Below are 21,619 nucleotides of genomic sequence, written 5' to 3' on the forward strand. Positions count from 1 at the left end.
GTTTTGGGAAAAACATCGTTATTCACAATACATTTAGAAAAGTAAAACCAGAAAACGTGTTATAAGGTCTGGTCAAACCTGTTCCTACCCGGAGCTAACGACGGACGCGATCAGAAGCGAGCTCACGGCGGCGCGCGAGAAGCTAAGCTACCCCGCGCCAGGCCATGGCCTATAGCAGCAAGCTAACGTTACCTAGCGATCACGACATGCTAGCACCGCAGCTAACAGCTGACTGGCTAACAGTAGGCCCAACCTGAGCAGGCCATGCAGCGATCCCAGCAGGCTAACGCAGCAGTTAACAGCTGACTGGCTAACCGTAAGCTAAGCAGCTATCAACTGAACCTGTAACAATGACATAACACTCACCCAGACAGGCCGCCGTTCTGAACCTCTCCTCACTTTTTAAGAGAAAAGAGAAAACAAGATGTCAACACCGCTTCACAACGGTGATTTTACCAACACCCGACGGAATCAGCACAATACCAACTGGCCTGTGTAGCTGACTTTGAACATGGATCTGCCGCTATCGCACATCCATGCACATATCCCCTCGTGAAGGAATACTCTCATTTGGATATGAAAGATGGGGCCTTAACACGGTGACAGAGAGAATCCACTCGTCCAAAACACACAGGGATCACCAGTGTTAATGGTCGCGGCCCACTAGTTAAAACTATAATGGTCTTCAGACCAAGGCCTTCTGTCGCCTAGGTGGCTGAACAAAGGACCCTAGCCTGGGGCCGGTTTCCATAAACATTGTCAAGTAGCCCCCATAGCACTAACAGACAAGTGGAGCCTGCCAGCAAAAACACTACTCACCCAACCTGGAACGCACCGCTTCTCACAACAGCGGCATGTCCGACAGTTCAGCTGTGGCCTGACAGGTTTCACCACAACAAACACAGCAAGGAACTGCAGTTGAGAAGCATGCAGCGGCGTGTTCCCAATACGAAAACCGGTGGAGGATTTTTAGAATGATCAACATCTTCCAGACACTCCAGTACGAAGACAATATCACCGTATTTTCTCGAAAATAGTGAGAGAGAAAATAAAGATATGATGTCAACGTATCTCCTTCCTTGTAAACAAATTTTTCTCCACGTCAACTAACAACACGTCAAGTGGGGTACTACCGAGGCACTTCCTTGTGGTGAAAGCGAGAAAGAAGGAGAGCAGGTGACCACACACCTGCTTATGAAGGTAAGCTGATGAGGGGTGTGGTCAGACTAATACTGGTATTAAAGGTACATTTGTGGAATTTATTCAGTGCGCGTGCACGTACGCGAGGGAGTGCAGTAGTGATGCCAAGCAGAGCCCCTAATGAAACAGAACACCATAAAACTTGCAAAAAAGCAACAGATCATTGATGCTTACCTCACTTTGCTTCTTTGAATTTTCTGTGGTTCTACTTCCTGAATGTTGGTTCATATGAATTGTAGTTCTCTTTTATTCAGATGGCTAAAAATCACAAACTAACAGGATGGAACACAATTTTGGCGACACAAAGTAAATTCAATAAAAATAATAAATAACAGGGGCGGCCGGGTAGCGCAGCGGACTAAGCGTCTGTCTACCACCACAGAGACAGTGGGATCGAATCCAGCTGTGGTGCTTCCGGGTTGGCTGACCGTCCATACTAACACAATTGGCAGTGTTAGCGGGTGGGAAACCCTGGCGTGGGTGGGTCCTGGTCGTTGTAAACAGCGACTCCTACAGTTCGGTCGGGGCGCCTGCACAGCAAGGGAAGGATCTGGGAGAGGTAGTGTGACCTTCCACACTTTACACTCTTCCAGTGAGAGTCCGCGCTGCCAGGTGAAAAGAAGCGGTGGGCTGGGTACACATGTGTCGGAGGAAGCATGTGATAGTCTCCGCCCTCCCGGACCGACGGTAGGGGGTAGAGTGCGCAACGACCAGGAAGGGGATTGGGAATTGGCATAACAACTAACATTGGGATAGGAGAAAAATCTGAAAAAGAAGGAGGAAAAAGATAATAATAATAATAATAATAATAATAATAATAATAATAATAATAATAATAATAATAATAATAATAATAATAATAATAATAATAATAATAATAATAATAATAATAATAATAATAATAATAATAATAATAATAATAATAATAATAATAATAATAATAATAATAATAATAATAATAATAATAATAATAATAATAATAATAATAATAATAATAATAATAATAATAATAATAATAATAATAATAATAATAATAATAATAATAATTATTATTATTATTATTATTATAATTATTATTATTATTATTATTTAATAATAATAATAATAATAATAATAATAATAATAATAATAATAATAATAATAATAATAATAATAATAATAATAATAATAATAATAATAATAATAATAATAATAATAATAATAATAATAATAATAAATAACATTCATTTATCCATTTATATATATTTATAATTAAGAGAGATTTTTACTTGAACTATATGATAATAAAGGCATATTTCAATATATATATATATGCATTTTTGTGTTTTTAATGTTATAAAGAGGACCTCAATCTATAATAAAAGCCTTTCATTATAAACATGTGATTCATTTGAACCTCTTCCACCTGTGCGGTCCGGTCAAAATGGCGAACCTGTCGCAAAAATAAAAAGCTGATTGTATTATTTACAGTAGATTTCATTCTCGGTTCTTCATGCACGCCTGGTGATATAAAACCAAATTGAACTCTGCCATTGGAAAGAGTAGATTTGGCCAGATCCATAGATGTGCAAGTTAGCTATAACAAGGTAATTTATAGGCCTCATATTCTATAATAATATTTCAAATAGCATGGGTCCGGATGGCAGAATTCAGTACTGTATCTACAAAACCTTCTGTTTAATCATCTTCCCTTTATTCATTTCCTTAGATTTTCTGTACACGTGATTTCAAGAAGTTTTTCATGTCTGGTCATTTTTAGCACAGTGTTATTCACTGTCAAAGATGCAAAGGAAAATCATAATTCATATTCTCCTTTGTTTCATCACAATTTAAGCAAGCCTAGTAATATACACACTATTTCTGACACTGGGAATACATTCACTGAGATCCATAGATGTCCCTAGATACCAAGAACATGCCAATGGACCTTGTAGAAGTCGATCAATCTTCTATTTACTTACGTATTTTAGGTGGATTTTCAGAAAATAGGGCTTCGGGATTAAGATGTTAAGTAATATATAACAAGTTATATCCTGAGGACGGAAAAGTCACCAATACCCAGGAATGACCCAACCATGGTATATTGAGTGTATATCCACAGTTATGATTCTAATTCCTTTTCACAAATCAGTATCACTTTGTGTCTGAGGGGGGAAACAACGTTAGCCTTGCCTGAAAAATATTGAAACTGTATAATAATGGTCCTAGGTCGTACGTTAAAACAACGTTCTGCCTTGGTAAATATAATAATAAACGTTATTTGTATAGCACCTTTCATACAAGAATTGCAGCTCAAAGTGCTAAATAGTCTGCATATCTGCCTGACTAGAATAATGCCATTGATTGAATTGATTGAAAACTTTATTAACAGATTGCAGAATGGGTACAGTACAGTACAGCTCAATACATACAATTGTTAAGGGGATGCAGACCAGAGAAAAACTTTCGTCTTGTTTACATCAGGGTCCCCCATTTTCAATTCATCGTAACATATATGACATACATGACATACAGATAGACAGTACTGCTACATCTATACATTTATGACATACCAGATTTGCAAAAAGAGTCAAAAAAAAAAAAAAAAAAAGAGTATATACATTTGACGTAGAAACTGTACATTGGATTGGGTAGGTGGGGGTGGGGGGGGACTGTACATTGGAGGTGGGGGGGGGGGGGGGGGGCAGCTAGGGGGGCCAGCTAGTTGTTAGTGTGTATGTTGCATAGCAACCGCGGGGGGGCGGGGGCGCTCTCTCGTTGTCGGAACACAGTGTGAGAAGAGCATTTATGCAGGTGAACACCAGGAAGGCTGCAGGCCCAGATGGTATAACAGGACGTATACTTAAGTCCTGTGCAAACCAGCTTGCCCCGGTGTTCACCGCCATATTTAATCAATCCCTGGCGGAGTCAGTAGTCCCTGCCTGCTTCAAGATGTCTACCATCATCCCTGTACCGAAGAAACCCTCCCCAACATGTCCAAATGATTACAGACCGGTGGCACTCACCTCTGTGGTCATGAAATGTTTCGAGAGGCTGGTCAAGGACCACATTTGTGCCTCTCTCCCCAGTGATATGGACCCTATGCAATTTGCATACAGGACAAACAGGTCCACTGATGACGCGGTCTCCCAGGTACTGCACAGCACTCTCTCCCACCTTGACCGTCAGAAGGGGGGCTATGTGAGACTGTTGTTCATTGACTACAGCTCAGCGTTCAACACCATAGTCCCCACCAGACTGGTGGACAAGCTGATCGAGCTAGGCCTGAGCTCCGCCCTGAGCGCCTGGGTACTGGACTTTCTGAGTGAAAGACCCCAGGCGGTCAGGGTGGGGGGTCAGACCTCCAACACCATCACCCTGAGCATCGGGTCCCCCCAGGGCTGTGTTCTAAGCCCCCTGCTGTACTCACTCTACACACACGACTGTGTGGCCAAGTTCAGCTCCAACTCCATTGTGAAGTTCGCCGACGACACGGTGGTGGTGGGGCTGATCTCGGACAACGACCAGAAGGCCTACCGGGAGGAGGTTGAGGTACTGGAACGTTGGTGCCAGGACAACAGCCTGCTCCTGAACATTGGTAAAACCAAGGAGCTGATCGTGGATTATAGGAGAGGACAGCGGGAGACACACACACCACTGAGGATTAACGGGGCTACCGTGGACAGGGTGAGCAGCTTCAAGTACCTGGGGGTCCACATCTCAGAGGACCTGACATGGTCAACACACATAGTCACAGTAGTAAAGAAAGCGAAGCAGCGCCTCTACCACCTGAGACAGTTAAGGAAGTTCAGAGTATCGGGGAAGATACTCCAGTCCTTCTACTCAGGAGCTGTAGAGAGCATCTTGACCGGAAACATCACTGCCTGGTATGGGAACAGCACGGCACAGGACAAGAAGGCCCTACAGAGAGTGGTGCGCTCAGCCGAACGTACCACGGGTATTGCGCTACCTCCCCTGCAGGCTCTATACAACAAGAGGTGCAAATCCAGAGCCTGCAGGATAATGAAAGACCCCCACCACCCCAATAACAGCCTGTTCCAGCTGCTGAGGTCAGGCAGACGCCTGCGAATTCTAGAGACTAAGACGGAGAGGCTTAGGCTAAGCTTCTTCCCCCAGGCCATCAGAGCCTTGAACAATGAACATTGAGAGACACAGAAACTGAACTATCCACACACAAGTACATACACGACACGCACGCTGAGCACGCTCACACACTAGCAGCCACTTTAACACTCATGCCGCACACACGCACACTTATGGCCAGAGGAAAGGCCACTTAAAGTAGTATTACATCAGGAACAGTGTATTGCACTACTAAAGCTAACTAGCATGTCCTATATGCTCTGTAAATACTAATGTACAGATACCGAGATGGCACACCATGTACCTGTTTATTGCACTGTTTTATTGGATTCTATTAATATGTTGTACCACTGTATTTTTATTGGATTCTATTATATGTTGTACCACTGTATTGCACATCGTCGCGGGCAAGACCAGCCGCATTTCATTGTATACCTGTATGCCGTGACAATTAAAACTCTTGAATCTTGAATCTTGAATCTTGAATCTTGAATCCTAGAGGCTAATCTTTCCTGTGACAAAATGGCATCCAATGTAATAAAAAAAGTCAACCAACAAACTCGATTCTTGTACCGGATCTCCTCTCTGGTAAACAAGAATACCCTGAAGACTCTGGCAGGAGCACTCCTTCAAGGGTACTACGACTATGCTTGCACCTCATGGTACCAAAGCACCTCAAAGGCACTAAAAACCAAATTACAAACATCTCAAAACAACCTAGTAAGACTACTGCTTGACCTGACTCCTAGAACCCACCTCACCCCTGCACACTTTGCCAACCTAGGATGGCTTAGAGTAGACGACAGAGTACAGCAACTTGCAATGGGCCTGGTCTACAAGATACACTACACGACCAAGGTACCCATGTACATGTCAAAATACTTCCCAAAGGTCAGTGAATACCACGATCACAACACCAGAGGGAGCTCCACAAATCATGTAAAACCCAGATTTGGCTCAAACAAGGGACTAAACACGTTTCGCAATTATGCCACATCAATGTGGAACGCCCTACCCAAAGCTGTAAAGGAATGTGAATCACTACCCACCTTCAAAAACACTCTCAAAGAACACCTGCAATTGAGACTGCAATTCGAAACTGGCCCCTACAAATGTCCTAACCCAGTTGTACAATAAAGACCAAGCATGGCTTTGTCAGTATTCCAATGTACAGTGCCCCCCCCCTACCCAACCCCCCCCCCCCCACCTCCAATGTACAGCCCCACCCAACCCCACCCACCTACCCAACCTCCTCCAATGTACAGTTTCTATGTCAAATGTATGTCAGTATTCCAATGTACAGTGTCCCCCCCTACCCAACCCCCCCCCCCCCACCTCCAATGTACAGCCCCACCCCACCTACCCAACCTCCTCCAATGCACAGTTTCTATGTCAAATGTATATACACTCTTTTTCTGGATTTTTTTAGTATCACAAACAGTACTGTATTTGCAAATCTGGTATGTCATAAATGTATAGATGTAGCAGTACTGTCTATCTGTATGTCGTGTGTGTCATATGATGAATTGAAAATGGGGGACCCTGATGAAAACAAGACGAAAGTCTTTCTCAGGTCTGCATCCTCTTAACAATTGTATGTATTGAGCTGTACTGTACTGTACCCTTTCTGAAATCTGTTAATAAACGTTTCAATCAATCAATCAATCAATCAATCAATCAATCAATCAATCAATCAATCAATCAAGCCTGTTGTGGGCTATTGCTTAAATATGAAGTCAGAAAATGATCGTCCAAAAGGTCACTGAACACTGAAATTCTTTTTTGTTTTGATTCTGTCTGAAATTCAGTTGTACCCCAAGGATGTAGATTATTCTACTGTGTCCGTCAGAAGCCTGACATTTCGTGCCAGAGAGACAGACTGCGACCTCTCTGTTGACCAAGAGTCACAAGAACAAAGCAAGCCATGCCCTCTGAAGGAAAATGGGGTAAGTACACCCTTAAAGCCGTACATTTTAACATTATGTGTAAATGTGGGGTATATTATTCACATACATTCTTGAAGAATTTAATTTGTATATGGAATATAGGCTTTTTGGAACTTTCTTAACCCGTTGCTAATCAGAATAGGTCAGCTAGCTGCGCTCGCAGTGTAATCGAGTAATAATTTTCTTTATTTTTTTTTATTTTTTTTAAATAGGTCAGCTTTACTTAAAGGATCAATAGGCGGCTGATGATTTTTTACAGCATTTTAAATGTCTTATTGTATCTCTATATCAATAATTGATAATACAAAAAAAACAAGACATTTGACACTGAAATAAAAAAAATAAGGGGCAGGAGCTAAAACAGCGACATCCAATCAAATGAACAACCAAGTCAAATGATTGGAACCGGCTAGCTGTTGTTGTGGAATTTTTTAATTAGCCAAACAGTGAAACTGTATAAAATCAGATGAGTCTAATTGTATCAAAAATAGAACATAGTTTATTATCTGTTTCTATTAGCCATAGATGCACAGTTTACAATCAGAGACAAATGTGTACACACAAAAGCGTCTGACCAGAAAGTGAGACAGAGCTCTGGTTAGACTTACAATAAATACATAGTTTGACATGACGTCAAAAGATGACAAATTAATAACAGATATGACAAGAAAAGTAAACAAAAATGAGATTAGGGGTTTTGTCGTATCTGTCACAAGATTGATATGAAGACAATGAGAAAAAGAACAAGATGTGATTTACTTGGACATGTCATATCTAAGTCAAGCTGGCCAGGACCTTTAAGTTGTTTTAAGAAACACTGTCAGACTGTCGCCCTAGTGTCTGAGCTGTATACTAGTTAAACTATATTAACTAGTCAAGGCTGTACAGAGAAAAATTTTACAGAGCTTATGAACATGATAATATTTTCGATCACACTGGGTCTCATTCCCGAACGAATTTACGACAAAAAATTTCATCTTAGCCAGATTTCGGCCCATTTAAGACATATTAGGGCTGGGAGCGGGAGTCCCAAAATTTTCCTGAGATCAGATTTGATCGTGGCTGAGAGCAGATTTAAGAGTGCTGAGGAGCAGTCTTATGATTGATTGAGTAATTGAAAATTGTATTAACTTGACAGACTGTGTTCTCATAGTGATTCCTTCATGTCAACGCTACAGGCCTCCTTGGAATTAATTACTTAATCATAATTAAAATAAATATGACAATATTTGTACGATAAGAAATTACGCATTTGATGTCGGAAAAATAAATAATATGGATTCATCTGATCACAGGGCAGCTGCTTAACCATATCTGAACCAGCTATTTTGGACAAATGTATAATTACTTTAATTACTCAGATATTCAAACACAATTATGCAATTATTGTGAAATTATTGAAAATTATTATTATTTAATGCCTTCTGTGGAATTTGTATTTATTTGTTACACATCTGTTTTAATGATTAATTATATACATTTGAAAGAATGCAGGGTCAACATGCAATGTATCCCATTGATTGGTATACAATGGGACAGACCTGTGTTTGATTGAAAACTTTATTAACAGATTGCAGAATGGGTACAGTACAGTACAGCTCAATTACATACAATTGTTAAGGGGATGCAGACCAGAGAAAGACTTTCATCTTTTCAATTCATCATCAGCAAAACTGTACATTGGAATATTGACAAAACCATACTTGGTTATTTACTGTACATTGGAGGGGGTTGATATAGCTATAAACCTGCATTCCTTCGAATATATCATTAATCAATTAAACTTATATTGAAATACACTATATAGCCTATACACCAACACTGAAATGACAGTGGATAAATAAATAAGAACTAAAGCTAATCGGTGGAAATAGACTGCATTAATATTCCATAACAAGTCTTGTGTGCGCCTACGAATGAACAGTATAGGCTTAATTATGGAATAACAAGCCATACTGCGTTCATTCATTACGCCCGTCGTCTATATATATTATATTTCATTCATTCATTCATATACAGTACTGCGCGCGCGTGTGTGTGTGTGTGTGTGCGCGCGCTGCGGCAGGTGTACCACGAGCTGTATATGATGCCAATACATTAATCTAATCTAGTTTGATGGCTCGCAAGACTCGCAAAGCACTTCCGCCATTCCATTTTCACACAGCTGCATTTGCCTTATAAGGAGCTCTGGAGGCGTTGTTTTGTATGCAAATGACCTGAACGGGAACGCGCGTTTCGAGTTTAAAGGGGTCCCCACACGGCGAGCGATTTAAGCCAGGCGACCGATTTTTTTAGCGAGCCGACAGACAGAATTGTATCGCCTTCATTGTTATGAATGAGAGAACCCACACGGCAGGAGATTCTGAAGCGACCATCGCGCAGCTATTTCTGTCGCCTCGCTAAAAATCGCCTCGATCCTATTTTTTGAGGCGACACAGCAGGACAATGAGGAAATAACATGACTTCTACAGTAGAAGCAGTACAGAAGTTCTACTGGTGTATCATTTGTACACCTTTAATGTATCATTCAATACATTCATTGATCAATAGCCTACGTATTATTACCATGCTACTTGTTATGTTCATTATTATTAACGGGAACAATTTAAATGGGAACTATTTTACTATTTCTTTCACTATTTGGGCACTTCTACACAATTCCTGTGAGTCTATGGAACACCTCTGTAATATATATTTTTTTTTATTCATTGTTTTGTATTTTTAATCAAGTCCTCAAAAACAGCATTTTTCTACCTCAAGATCTCGAGCTGTTTTGAGCCTGGGCAGCAGAACTGTGTGCAGCTCATCATGCACGTCTCCATTATCATGCAGCTGTGTCTCTCTGACATCACAAATCATCACATTTTCAAATGACTCAGTTCAGTGAGGGTGAATATTGTGAGGAGAATTGGAAGAATGCGCCAATATGAGAATTTTGAGACATAGATCATATTAATATAAGTTCACATAGCTAGGAAACAATGCTAAACACTCAAAAAGGCCATTTATAAGATAGTTCCCCTTTAAATAAATAACGTTAGTTTGAGAAGCTATAGTGGCCGCTTGTCATTAACTAATAAATGAACAATGCCCCACGATGCACCTACTAGTGTTTTAATACTCGGGTAACAAAATAAGTTGTGGATGTTGACAGAGTTTAATGTCCAGGCTGCAGCTGATGTAGTTTGTAAGGTTTATTGTCCAAAGAAAATTATCGTTGAGAATAAAACAGTTTGCGTCTTCCGTGAAAAAAAACACTCTTTCAGCAGCTGCATAACAATACTTGTCCAATTGGTGGTAGTGAACGTATCGTAGCGATCAGGCATGCAGTAATGTCAGGAAGAATGAGGAGAGGTTGTATTCGTATATGATGGTTTAATTCCAGCTCAATATGGGTTTTACAGGTTAATACTCTCTCGTAACGCACAACACAGCTACCTGCTAATTATATATACGCTCGCTTCACGACAAACTAACGTCCGGTCCCGGCCGGCGGTCCGTCCTCCTATATCTCCCGGGGGGAAACACCCCCAGCTAAACAGAGCGACACATAGCTTATGCATCTCATTATACCTGAGAACGGTCGCCTCTGGTGTGGGGGGCTAAGCGATTGTCATTGAGCGACAGGCGATCACATCGCCAGGCGACGTCTGTCGCCCGCCGTGTGCAGACCACTTAAGACAGAATGCCATTCTCCAAGCAGATATCAGATCATATCATTTGTGCGACCGTTTCAGCCACTTAAGACATATTACCAGCACGTTCAGGACTCAGAGTGAACTTGTCATTGATTCTGTCTCAGTGGTTCCAAGATAAGTCTTCCAGAATAACTCTTTGAAATATTTTCGGGAATGAGACCCACTGTCTATCAAACCATCTAGTGACATGTTATTCACTTGTTGTTTTTTTTTATTTATTTTTTTTATTATTTTTTAAACAAACACATAAACAAACATGACAACACACGATAAGATATACAAGCATTAGTTGACAGTGCACATCCAATGAAATCACCATTTAGTTAATTGTCTTATACAGGATATACCCTTAATACCTGTTATCTCCGCACAGAGAAATAAAGCAGATGGTGGCATGGCATTTCCAGATTTTTTCCTATATTTTAAGGCGTACACATTAAGTCCATTGACAACATGGTTTGACTCCCAAGCATTAGCATCCTGGAGAAAAATAGAAGAAAACATAGTAGCCCCACATAGACTGAAGGACATAGCATACACTAAACTACCAATCAAGCACTGTGAACGAAAATTTGGCCCCATAGTTACTCATGCGATCCGGATATGGCGTGAATCACAAAAAAAAAATCCTAACCCACAAAAATGGCACAATCATACTCCCTTATTCAATAACAATGCACTCTTAATTGGAAAACGACCTATAAGATTCCCTATATGGGAAGAGCAAGGCATACACTCATTAGGGGATGTTTTTAACAAACAGGGTTTTTGTAGTGATAAGGAAATACGCAAAAAAATGTATCTCACCAAGTCCACATGGCTTTTTCACAAACAGTTAGAGCTATGTTTGAAGTCTCACGGTGTTCCATTAGACAGACCAATTGAACACCACAGATACCACAAATTCTTCTACGCAAGAGAGACATCGAGAGGTTTTGTTTCAGAATTTTATCATCAATTACTAACGTCCTCGTATGAAACCCTCCAACTAGACTCTGCCTGGAGGAGGGATATACCAGACCTGGAAAATGACTTTGATTGGCAAGGAGCCTGGGCAAATGTCCGACTTACATCAAGGAACCCGGATCATCAACAAATCAACCTTAACTATATTCACAGGACATACTTGACTCCTATAAGACTGTGCCGAATGGGGCTTAAACAAGATTCCAAATGCACCCAATGTTCAAATGGGGACGAAGGGACATTTATGCACATGTATTGGGACTGCTCACCAGTTAAGGCATTCTGGAAAGATGTGACCCAACAAATATCAAAACTCGTATCTTGGAATATACCTGTACACCCCTCGGTATTACTATTGAATGATGTTTTTGAGTTTGCAGTGAATCCACAGCTAAAGAGATTGGTTTTATCGGGTATCACAGTAGCCAAAAAGCTGATCGCATCACGCTGGTTTCAACCGGAAAAAATTTGCCGTAAAGTTTGGTTTCTTACATATCTCGATGTAATTTACCATGAAATATCTACAGCAAGAATTCTGGGTCTCAATGAATCCAAAATGTCAATGTGGTTAGAAGTGGTGGAGAGAATAAAAGCTAGCTTATAATGGTAGTGTCTGGTTAGGTGCGAGGGATAGTGGAGGTACTTCTCAAGGTGGGGTCCGGGAGGGGGGGGTTCGAGCTGGAGCATATGTGTGTAGGTTTTTTAGATAACAGGTATTAGGGGTATATCTTATATAAGACAACTAACTAAAATGTGATCTCATTGGATGTGCCCTGACAATTAATGCTTGTATATCTTATCGTGTGTTGTCATGTATGTTTATATGTTTGTTTAAAAAATAATAAAAAAAAAAAATACAAAAAAAAAATACCTGTTATCTAAAAACCTACACACATATGCTCTAGCTCGTACCCCCCCCCCCCCCTCCCAGACCCCCCATTGGATAATCCATCCATTATCCCTCGCTCCTAACCAGACACTACCATTATATGCTAGCTTTTATTTTCTCCACCACTTCTAACCACAATGTCATTTTGGATTCATTGAGACCCAAAATTCTTGCTGTAGATATTTCTTGATAGATCACATCGAGATATGTAATAATCCAGACCTTTCGGCACATTTTTTCCGGTTGGAACCATCATGATGCTATCAGCTTTTTAGCCACTGTGATACCCGATAAAACCAATCTCTTTAGCTGTGGATGTACTGCACACTCAAAAACATCATTCAGCAGTAATACAGAGGGGTGTACAGGTATATTTCAAGTTAAGAGATTTGATAATTGCTGGGTCACCTCTTTCCAGAATATCTTAACTGGTGGGCAGTCCCAGTACATGTGCATAAATGTCCCCTCGTCCCCATTTGTACATAAGGAGCATTTGGAGTCTTGTATAAGACCCATTTTTTTCAGTCTTATATAGGAGTCAAGTATGTCCTGTGAATATAGTTAAGATTGATTTGTTGATGGTCCGGTTATTCACTTGTTATGCGCATATACAAAGGTTGCTGCTAACACATAGCTGCCTGCTAGCTACCTAGTGGGGAGTGGCTTTGGAGGCATCCTGATGCATTCTGATTGGGAAGGGCCTTGTCAAATTTGTCCGCCCCAAAATCAATGTCCACCTATTGTTCCTTTAAGTGTTTACAAAAATGACCAATGTAAACCAATGTAAATGTAATCGAATCTAAACAAACCAGCAAATGCAATTAAATACTCATAGTGGTACCTGGTACCTGTTGTCAAGTGTTAGTCCTTGTATCAAGAGCCCAGTTAATCAACAAAGAGAATATCTCCAGGCACAGACTTTAGGGTATTGTTGAACAATCTTCAAAAAATATGTTTTACATGATATGAAAGTACAGGTTCATACCTTCAAATAATTGACCTTCACTGACGTTTAAAACACCTCGGCGAGGCGCCTCGGTGTTCTAAACTCCGTGTCGGTCAATTATTTTGCAACAATGACCTCGTAGCTATACATTATCCCTTACTTAACAACCTGCACACCAGGGGGCATTAGTGTCCCCTCGCGTCACAGTAAGCAGAGAGTTACAGTGGTGGACTGTGGGATTAACGTAATTCACACACTGAAGTTGGAACTGTCTATACTAGGTTGTGGGGTCCGGGGACGGTTTAGCGTGTGGTACCTTCTCGACTTACGCAGTTGAATCGAGTTGTTTACATGCAGTAGCTTTAGCTACTAACGTTATCATAGCATCATGGTCTGTAATGTGTCAACTGGACAACGCTAGCCTCGTCTGCCAATGCCATATAGATAGCGAACGTTAACGTTTGCAAACGAAGTCAACGTCATCCAGCCGACACCACAGATCTACCATATTATGACAACGTTAGCTAGCGGCTAGCGCTAAAGCTAACCAGAGGGAAACGTTAATGTACGGTAGTCAGTGTAGCGGGAGGCAGCACTTGATTTCCATTGGCAAGAGTTTATCTCATTCTATATCACGGCACGAAAAATAAAATAAAAATACTTTTTTTTGCGACCTTATATAAGAGCCCGGCCTGTGTTTGTCTAAATGCACCAATAAAAAATAAATCAAGTACAAAAAACAGGACAATAAATAGGTTTTTGTAGAAAAAGAAATAAGCCACAAAGGTACCTCCTAATAACGGAGTTTATATTGAAAACGTAAAACAATAAACCACTAAGGGAGTTTATGTGCCATAGTGGGCAAAGACAGTTCCAAAAGAAACACAAGAAAACTGTCATGAAAAGAAACACTACCATAAAAGGCTCAGCCTATATAAAACAAAGTGTAAAATAAAGCCAGTAACCCAAAACAAGAATGGCTACAAAGAAAGGCTAAATTCTGAATAGGGCAGAGATCAGCACTACACTTCAATATAACAAGCCTGACCAGAAGGATAGCCAACACCAAAGGAAATGAAAAAAGCAGCTAACACTGCGAGATTCAAACTTAAATAGACTCAGCTTTAACATAGGCACAGCTGCACTGAATCAGGTGCAATCAAGCCCACACACCTGCCGACCCATGATGCAATTAACCACAGAGACCAGTGATTGACAGCTATCCCTCACTGGAGACGAAATAGACAGCTGTACCTCACAGAAAGGCGAAATAAAGCAAAAACCATGACAAAATCGGTCATTCCTGTCTGAATCCATGCTGGGTCTGATCCTCTCGTTTGAAAAAGGAGGCAGGGAAAGCAAAATAAAGTATTGGTTTTGCTACATGCAGTTAGCCAAGTCTTCGTTCTTATCGAACCAGCTCCTAGAAAACGACAGAGTATATTGTCTTCCTCTGTCTGTTGATTGTTGCTGAATTGAGATCTCAGGCTGATAAGGTCCAAACTCTTTCACTCTGAGTTTTTCTTGCAGTGTTCGTCTTTCAAAATGTGTTTTTTTTAGGGATTGAACTGAATTCTCTGCCTCCATGGTAGCTAGCAAGCTAGCTAAGCTAACTCTCCATCACGGTCTGAAAATACTCCTCCTCCTCCAAGCGCCAAGTCTTTTCTGTCTGACGAGTGAGTGACGAACACACCAGTGTGACTCTGCTTGCTTGGAGCGCTAGAAAACTGCACGCTCAGACATCATATTTGAAGATGCTGATTGGCTAAATGTAGTTGCTAGGACCATTTATATTGGCTGTGTTGCGCAGTGATACCCACTCAGTGAGGCGTTAATGTCTAGCCCTCAGAAGAGAGTGGATGACATGACTCACAAACATGATTTATATTTGATATATATTACACATTATTGTGCATTTTAAACACAAACATACTTAAAATGAGTAATAAATAAATTATTATTTATTAAAATGTATTTATTTATTAAAAAAATATTTATTATATTTTTAGCGGTCGAAATCTAAAATCCAAAACCACCCTGATGTAAACAAGACGAAAGTATTTTTCTGGTCTGCATCCTCCTTGTAGCAGTTGTTTCTATTTAGCCGTACTGTATTGTAGGCTACCCATTCTGCAATCTGTTAATAAAGTTTTCAATCAATCAAAGATACCACAATAGCTTGTTTTGAGACCTTCAAAGCTTGGAGCTGTTTCTGTTAACAATGCATGTTGAACTACTTTACCTAAGGGCCATTGCAATACACATAACCCCTCCCCCACTTAACACCTTCCAAGTGATTTAAAGGAGAGCACACAAAAATGCAACATTCATGCTCCAGAATGTTCGCTCTCTTAACAATAAATCTCTCCTCATCCATGACATAATTACTGACAGAGAAATAGATTTTCTATGTCTTACTGAGACATGGCAATATCAACAGGACTTCATTTCACTCAACCAAGCCACACCCCCAGGCTATGTTTACATCCAAAAGCCACGTACTCAGGGTCGTGGTAGTGGGCTGGCCATAATACATCGGGCTGACTTCCTAGTCAAAGAGCTCCCAGTACCCACTGTCACGTCCTTCGAGTGCGTGGCTTTCTCATTACCTGGGCCTACACCACTCCAGGTAGTCCTCATCTACCGCCCCCCCAAAGCCTCCACCTACTTTATGTCTGACCTGTCTGAACTCCTCACCACTGTCTGCACCATGTGCTCATCCACACTCCTGCTTGGGGACTTCAATATTCATGTCGACAACACCAGCTGTTCCACAGCCATTGATTTCCTCTCACTACTGGACTGCTTCAATATCACACAGCACACAAATGGTCCCACCCACACCAAAGGCCATACACTTGACCTGGTCTGTTCCACTGGCACAACACCATCTGATGTACAGTGTCTCGACCTGGCGGTGTCCGACCACCATGCTGTCCTTTTCACCCTCCCTGCTTCCCTACCAAAGCTTCGGAATGCACGCACCATCACCTACAGGAACATCAAAACAGTCAGTGCACTAGCTCTGACCAACCTGCTAACCATCCACCTGGCCTCAGCTCCCCCCAGCACCCAGGTGGATGGTCTGGCTGCCCACTACAACTCCGCCCTATCCCGCAGCCTGGACTCTCTCGCCCCCATCAAAACCCGGACTGTCACCTACACCCGTCCTGCCCCCTGGTACACCCCTGAACTTCGCTCCCTGAAGGCTGTCGGTCGCCAATTAGAGAGACTCCATAAAATATCTGACCTCACTGTCCACCTCGAGGCCTATAAGGACCATGTGCAGACCTACAAGCTAGCTCTCACCAAGGCCAAAACAAATTACTATTCCACCCTCATCGGCAACCAGCAAAACCACCCCAGGACACTCTTCTCCACCATCAACCGGCTACTCCGCCCCCTCGACCCCCCCCGCCCATCTGGTGCCCACGACCTCTGCTCCAGGTTCCATGTCTTTTTCCAGGACAAGGTCAATACCATCTACCAGCAGCTAGTAGTGCCCCCCTCTTCCCCATCACCTGCTCCTCCCCCTGGGTGCCCCCCCCCCCCAATGCAGCCTCTCCTCCTTCTCCCCGGTAAATGGTCCCCAAGTTGTCAAGCTCATAGCCTCAGCCAAAGCCTCCACCTGCTCACTTGACCCCATGCCTACTACCCTGGTCAAGATCTGCCTCCCTGCTCTCTGCCCCACCATGGTCAACATCATCAACTCCTCACTAGAATCTGGTCTCATCCCCCCCTGCTTCAAAACAGCCTCCGTCACCCCCATCATCAAGAAACCCGGCCTCGACCCAGACGAGCTAAACAACTACCGTCCGATCTCCAACCTTCCTTTCCTTAGTAAAATCTTGGAAAGAGCAGTAGCCGCCCAACTCCAACAATACATGTCCAACCATGAGCTCTATGAGCCTTTTCAATCCGGCTTCAGAACTCAACACAGCACAGAGACCGCCCTCATCAAAATCACCAACAACCTCCTCCTTGCAGCTGACTTTGGCCACATTAGCATCCTCATCCTCCTGGACCTTTCTGCAGCATTCGACACAGTCTCCCATTCCATCCTCCTCAACCGTCTATCCAACAACCTCGGAATCACTGGCTCAGCACTCTCCTGGTTTCAATCCTACCTCACCACCCGGACACAGTTTATCACCATCGGCGACTCCAGTTCCACCCCGGCCCCAGTCAACCAAGGCGTCCCCCAAGGCTCCGTACTTGGCCCAATCCTATTCACCATTTACATGCTCCCCCTCGGTCAGATCATCCGCCGCCATGGCCTCAGCTTCCACTCCTATGCCGACGACACGCAACTCTACCTCTCCACCAAACCATCCACCCATCTCCCCCCACACTCCCTTATCAACTGCCTTCACGAAATAAAAACCTGAATGTCATCTAATCTCCTCAAACTCAACAACAATAAAACCGAGCTCATGGTTGTGGCACACAAGGCCCTGCTCCGGAAGGTTGGGGATCTCACCCTCAACATTGACGGCTGCTCCATCTCCCCATCCCCTAAGGTCCGCAATCTGGGCGTTATCCTGGACTCCACCCTTTCCTATCAATCCCATGTAAATTCCCTCACCAAATCCGCCTTCTTTCACCTCAGAAACATTTCCAGACTCCGACCATCACTTTCCGACACCACAGCTGAGACCCTCATCCACGCCTTCGTCACCTCCCGCCTGGACTACTGCAACGGGGTCCTGTCCGGGGTCCCAAGCAAAACCCTGGACAGGCTCCAGTATGTTCAAAATTCAGCTGCCAGGGTTCTAACCCGCACCAAACCCTGGCAGCACATCACCCCCATCCTCATCCACCTCCACTGGCTCCCCATCAAATCCCGCATCACCTACAAAACCCTCCTGCTCACCTACAAATCCCTTCACGCCCTGGCACCTCAGTACCTCACTGACCTCCTCCACCCCTACACTCAGTCACAGTCCCTGTGATCCACGGACACTGGTCAGCTCTCCATCCCCCGAACCAGACTACGGACGTTCGGGGACAGAGCTTTCAGTGTGGCAGCTCCCACCCTCTGGAACTCCCTCCCCACAGAACTCCGGCCCAACTCTGGACTCATTTTAAAAAAAAAAACTGCTCAAAACCCACCTCTTCAACTTGGCCTTTAACCCCTAACTTTCTCACTTTATATGTATATGTTGTGTCTGTCCACTATGTTTGTTAATTTGTCATCCCCCCCCCCCCCCTATGTAAAGCGACCTTGGGTCCTCTGAAAGGCGCTATATAAAACGAAGTTATTATTATTATTATTATTATGTGGCTTTGTTATTATGATGTGATGACGAGAGAGAGAGATCTCTCTTTTTTTTTTTATCCACTTTTTCTCCCATTTTTCTATATTTTCTCCCATCCCAATTTCGTATCATCCAATTCAACCCTCCCCTGTCACGAACGCTGTTTCTTGCCTCCCACAAGCCGGCTGCAATGTGGACTAAGTCATACATAGCACAAGTCCCCTCCGGTACTTGAGGTAACAGCAGTCGCATCTTTTTACCTGCGCAGCTCGATCTCTCAGTGTCGAGGAGTAACGCCGACACTTCCTGATTCTACTGCGCAGGCGCACCAACCGACTTGTAGGAGTCGCTTGTTCACAACGTTCGATCCCCACCCTTCAGTTTTCCCTCCCCGTAATACGGCCAATGTGTATTACTGCGGACGACCAGCTAAACTGAAAACAATGAGGAGAGCTGGATTCGAACACGCGAATCCTAGCGTCTCCACACTGGTGGCGAGTGCCTTGCCCACTACACCACCTAGCCGCCCGAGAGAGAGATCTCTCTTATTGTGATCTTGTAAAAATAGTAAATGGCTGCATTTATATAGCGCTTTTATCCAAAGCGCTTTACAATTTGTTCCTCACATTTTTACCCATTCACTCACACATTCACACACCGACGGCAGAGGCAACCATGCAAGGTGCCAACCCCAGTTGCCCGGGAGGAGCAGTTCAGTTGCTCAGGGCAAACACAATATACAATGTGTTTATACGATCTGTATTCTAAACAAACAATACAATTATATTTATCTCTTCAGAAACTGATGCTGTGCAACATGAAGATTACCCACTCTACTGAGGAGGTCAGCGACGTCACTACCTTTGAAATGAGATGTGACCTGGCAACAGGAGAAGCTTCACTGGTAAGCCCATTCAGACCTGTAGAAGTAGCCTAATGTTTCACAGGCAGAGCACAAAAGTTACAAAGGTTGTCAGTAGATTAAAACAGACTACCCTTCAATTTCAGGATTCATATTTTTCTTTTTTTTTTCTTTTTTTTATTCAACAAACATGACCATGTTCACGTCTTAAACTCATACTGAGGCCTTAGTTTTGGTTTTAAATTGCATATCATCATTCATTTATTTATTGTCACACAGAGCAGAAGAATTTTGCCAAAACAAACGCATTTCCTTTGATTTAATTATACATCAAATGATTTATGTCAAGGATGAGGGACATCCACTAGTTGCAGAACTTGCAGTCACCTGATTTTTACAGACGATGGCGCCATTGCTCTCATGAAGCAGCAGGTTGGAGGCGGGCAATGCCTCGTTGAATGAAGTTAACTTTTCACCTGGATAACGTCAACATTCAGGGTGAATGTAATGTGAGAAATTGGGATGAAAACAAATACACATTTCTTGTATTTTATTTATTTATTTTTTAAATCTTTTTATTTTTGATCGGATCGGGAAAGATCGGTATCGGTAGATACTCAAAATCACATGATTGGGATCGGATCGGGAGCAAACAAATTTGATCGGGATATCCCTATCTGTACCCCCTTGTGAAACTGACCCTGGACCGGACAACAAACCCTGAGTATTGAACATTCCCTTTTTGTACGAGAGCCTGGAACGTGTTTTGACCCTGGACTGTAATTTGACTACTCTCTTGCCCATCGGACCTGTACTGTTGATCAATAAATATTCTTGTTTATTGAAATTGTGTTTGTGTGGATGTAGCAGGTATATATAAAATATACTAATATGTATTCCACAAAGAATCCCTCCCTCACGTTTTATTTTAATTTGTATATTTTTATCTTTTATTCTCAAAGTCTTTTATTTTGAAACCGTTGTCACTTCCTCCCGAAGTGACGTATTTACTTTGGTGCGTGCCTCTTCCCGTTCAGTCTGGCCTGAACGAGGAGAAGCCTATGTAAGCTATTGACGCCATCTGCTGGCCAAATGTTAATATGTGCCTGTCTGGGATGTTTCAACAGGAGAAATAAAACAATGAATGGCCACAACTGTCTCTTCACTTCCCATACACGACGACATTCAAGAGGGTGGCCTTAGACCAGTTACAGTGGTGCCGTTGACCAGGACGACGCAAGTACCAACACCAGCTTGGTCACCGGGAGGTCGTCGAACAGAACTACAGAAGAATAGCCAAGAAAAAATGCTGTGATCACTATAAATTTTTTTTGCAATGAGGGTCAAGGCCAGCTTGATCATCGGAGGTCGGAGGAAGAGGAGGAAGAAGAAGAAAAAAAAGTTCCCTTGGGAGGTTTGTGTCGAAGTGACTGTGTCACAGTTGAGAGGACACCGTGTTCTTTCTAAAAAGAAGAGAGAAGAGGACATTGTGTTCTTTTTGAAAAAAGAGGACAGTTGAGTTGTTGGAAAGGACTGGTGGTCAGTTTTTGTTTTTCTGTTTTTGTTAAAGGTGCTGAAGCATTTGGAGAATTTTTTTTGTGATTAGTGGAATATATATATAATTTTTTTCCCTTCTTTCCTGATAGCTCGTTTTGTAGTGAGAGAAGGAAGATGGATCCCTATGTCGTAGAGGGGAGTTCATACATTTTTTTATGGTGATTTGGATACATGTAAATAGTATAATTGGGGATGTGGGATTGTTGATTGTTAT

The 21,619-nt window shown here is 42.4% G+C and overlaps 1 protein-coding gene across 1 annotated transcript in view; it reads left to right on the top strand.

Annotated features, from left to right (window-relative positions):
- The window catches only part of LOC311239067 (uncharacterized protein), an 83,315-nt gene that overhangs the window by 32,185 nt on the left and 29,511 nt on the right, over positions 1-21,619 (top strand). Inside the window, exons 2-3 of the mRNA XM_084327297.1 lie at positions 7,092-7,229; positions 19,786-19,890. Coding sequence (XP_084183423.1) covers positions 7,092-7,229; positions 19,786-19,890 — 243 coding nt within the window. The remainder of the gene's footprint in view (positions 1-7,091; positions 7,230-19,785; positions 19,891-21,619) is intronic.

The sequence above is a fragment of the Notolepis coatsorum genome (genome assembly GCF_963971535.1).
Source record: "Notolepis coatsorum genome assembly, chromosome: 13".
Classification (NCBI taxonomy): domain Eukaryota; kingdom Metazoa; phylum Chordata; class Actinopteri; order Aulopiformes; family Paralepididae; genus Notolepis; species Notolepis coatsorum.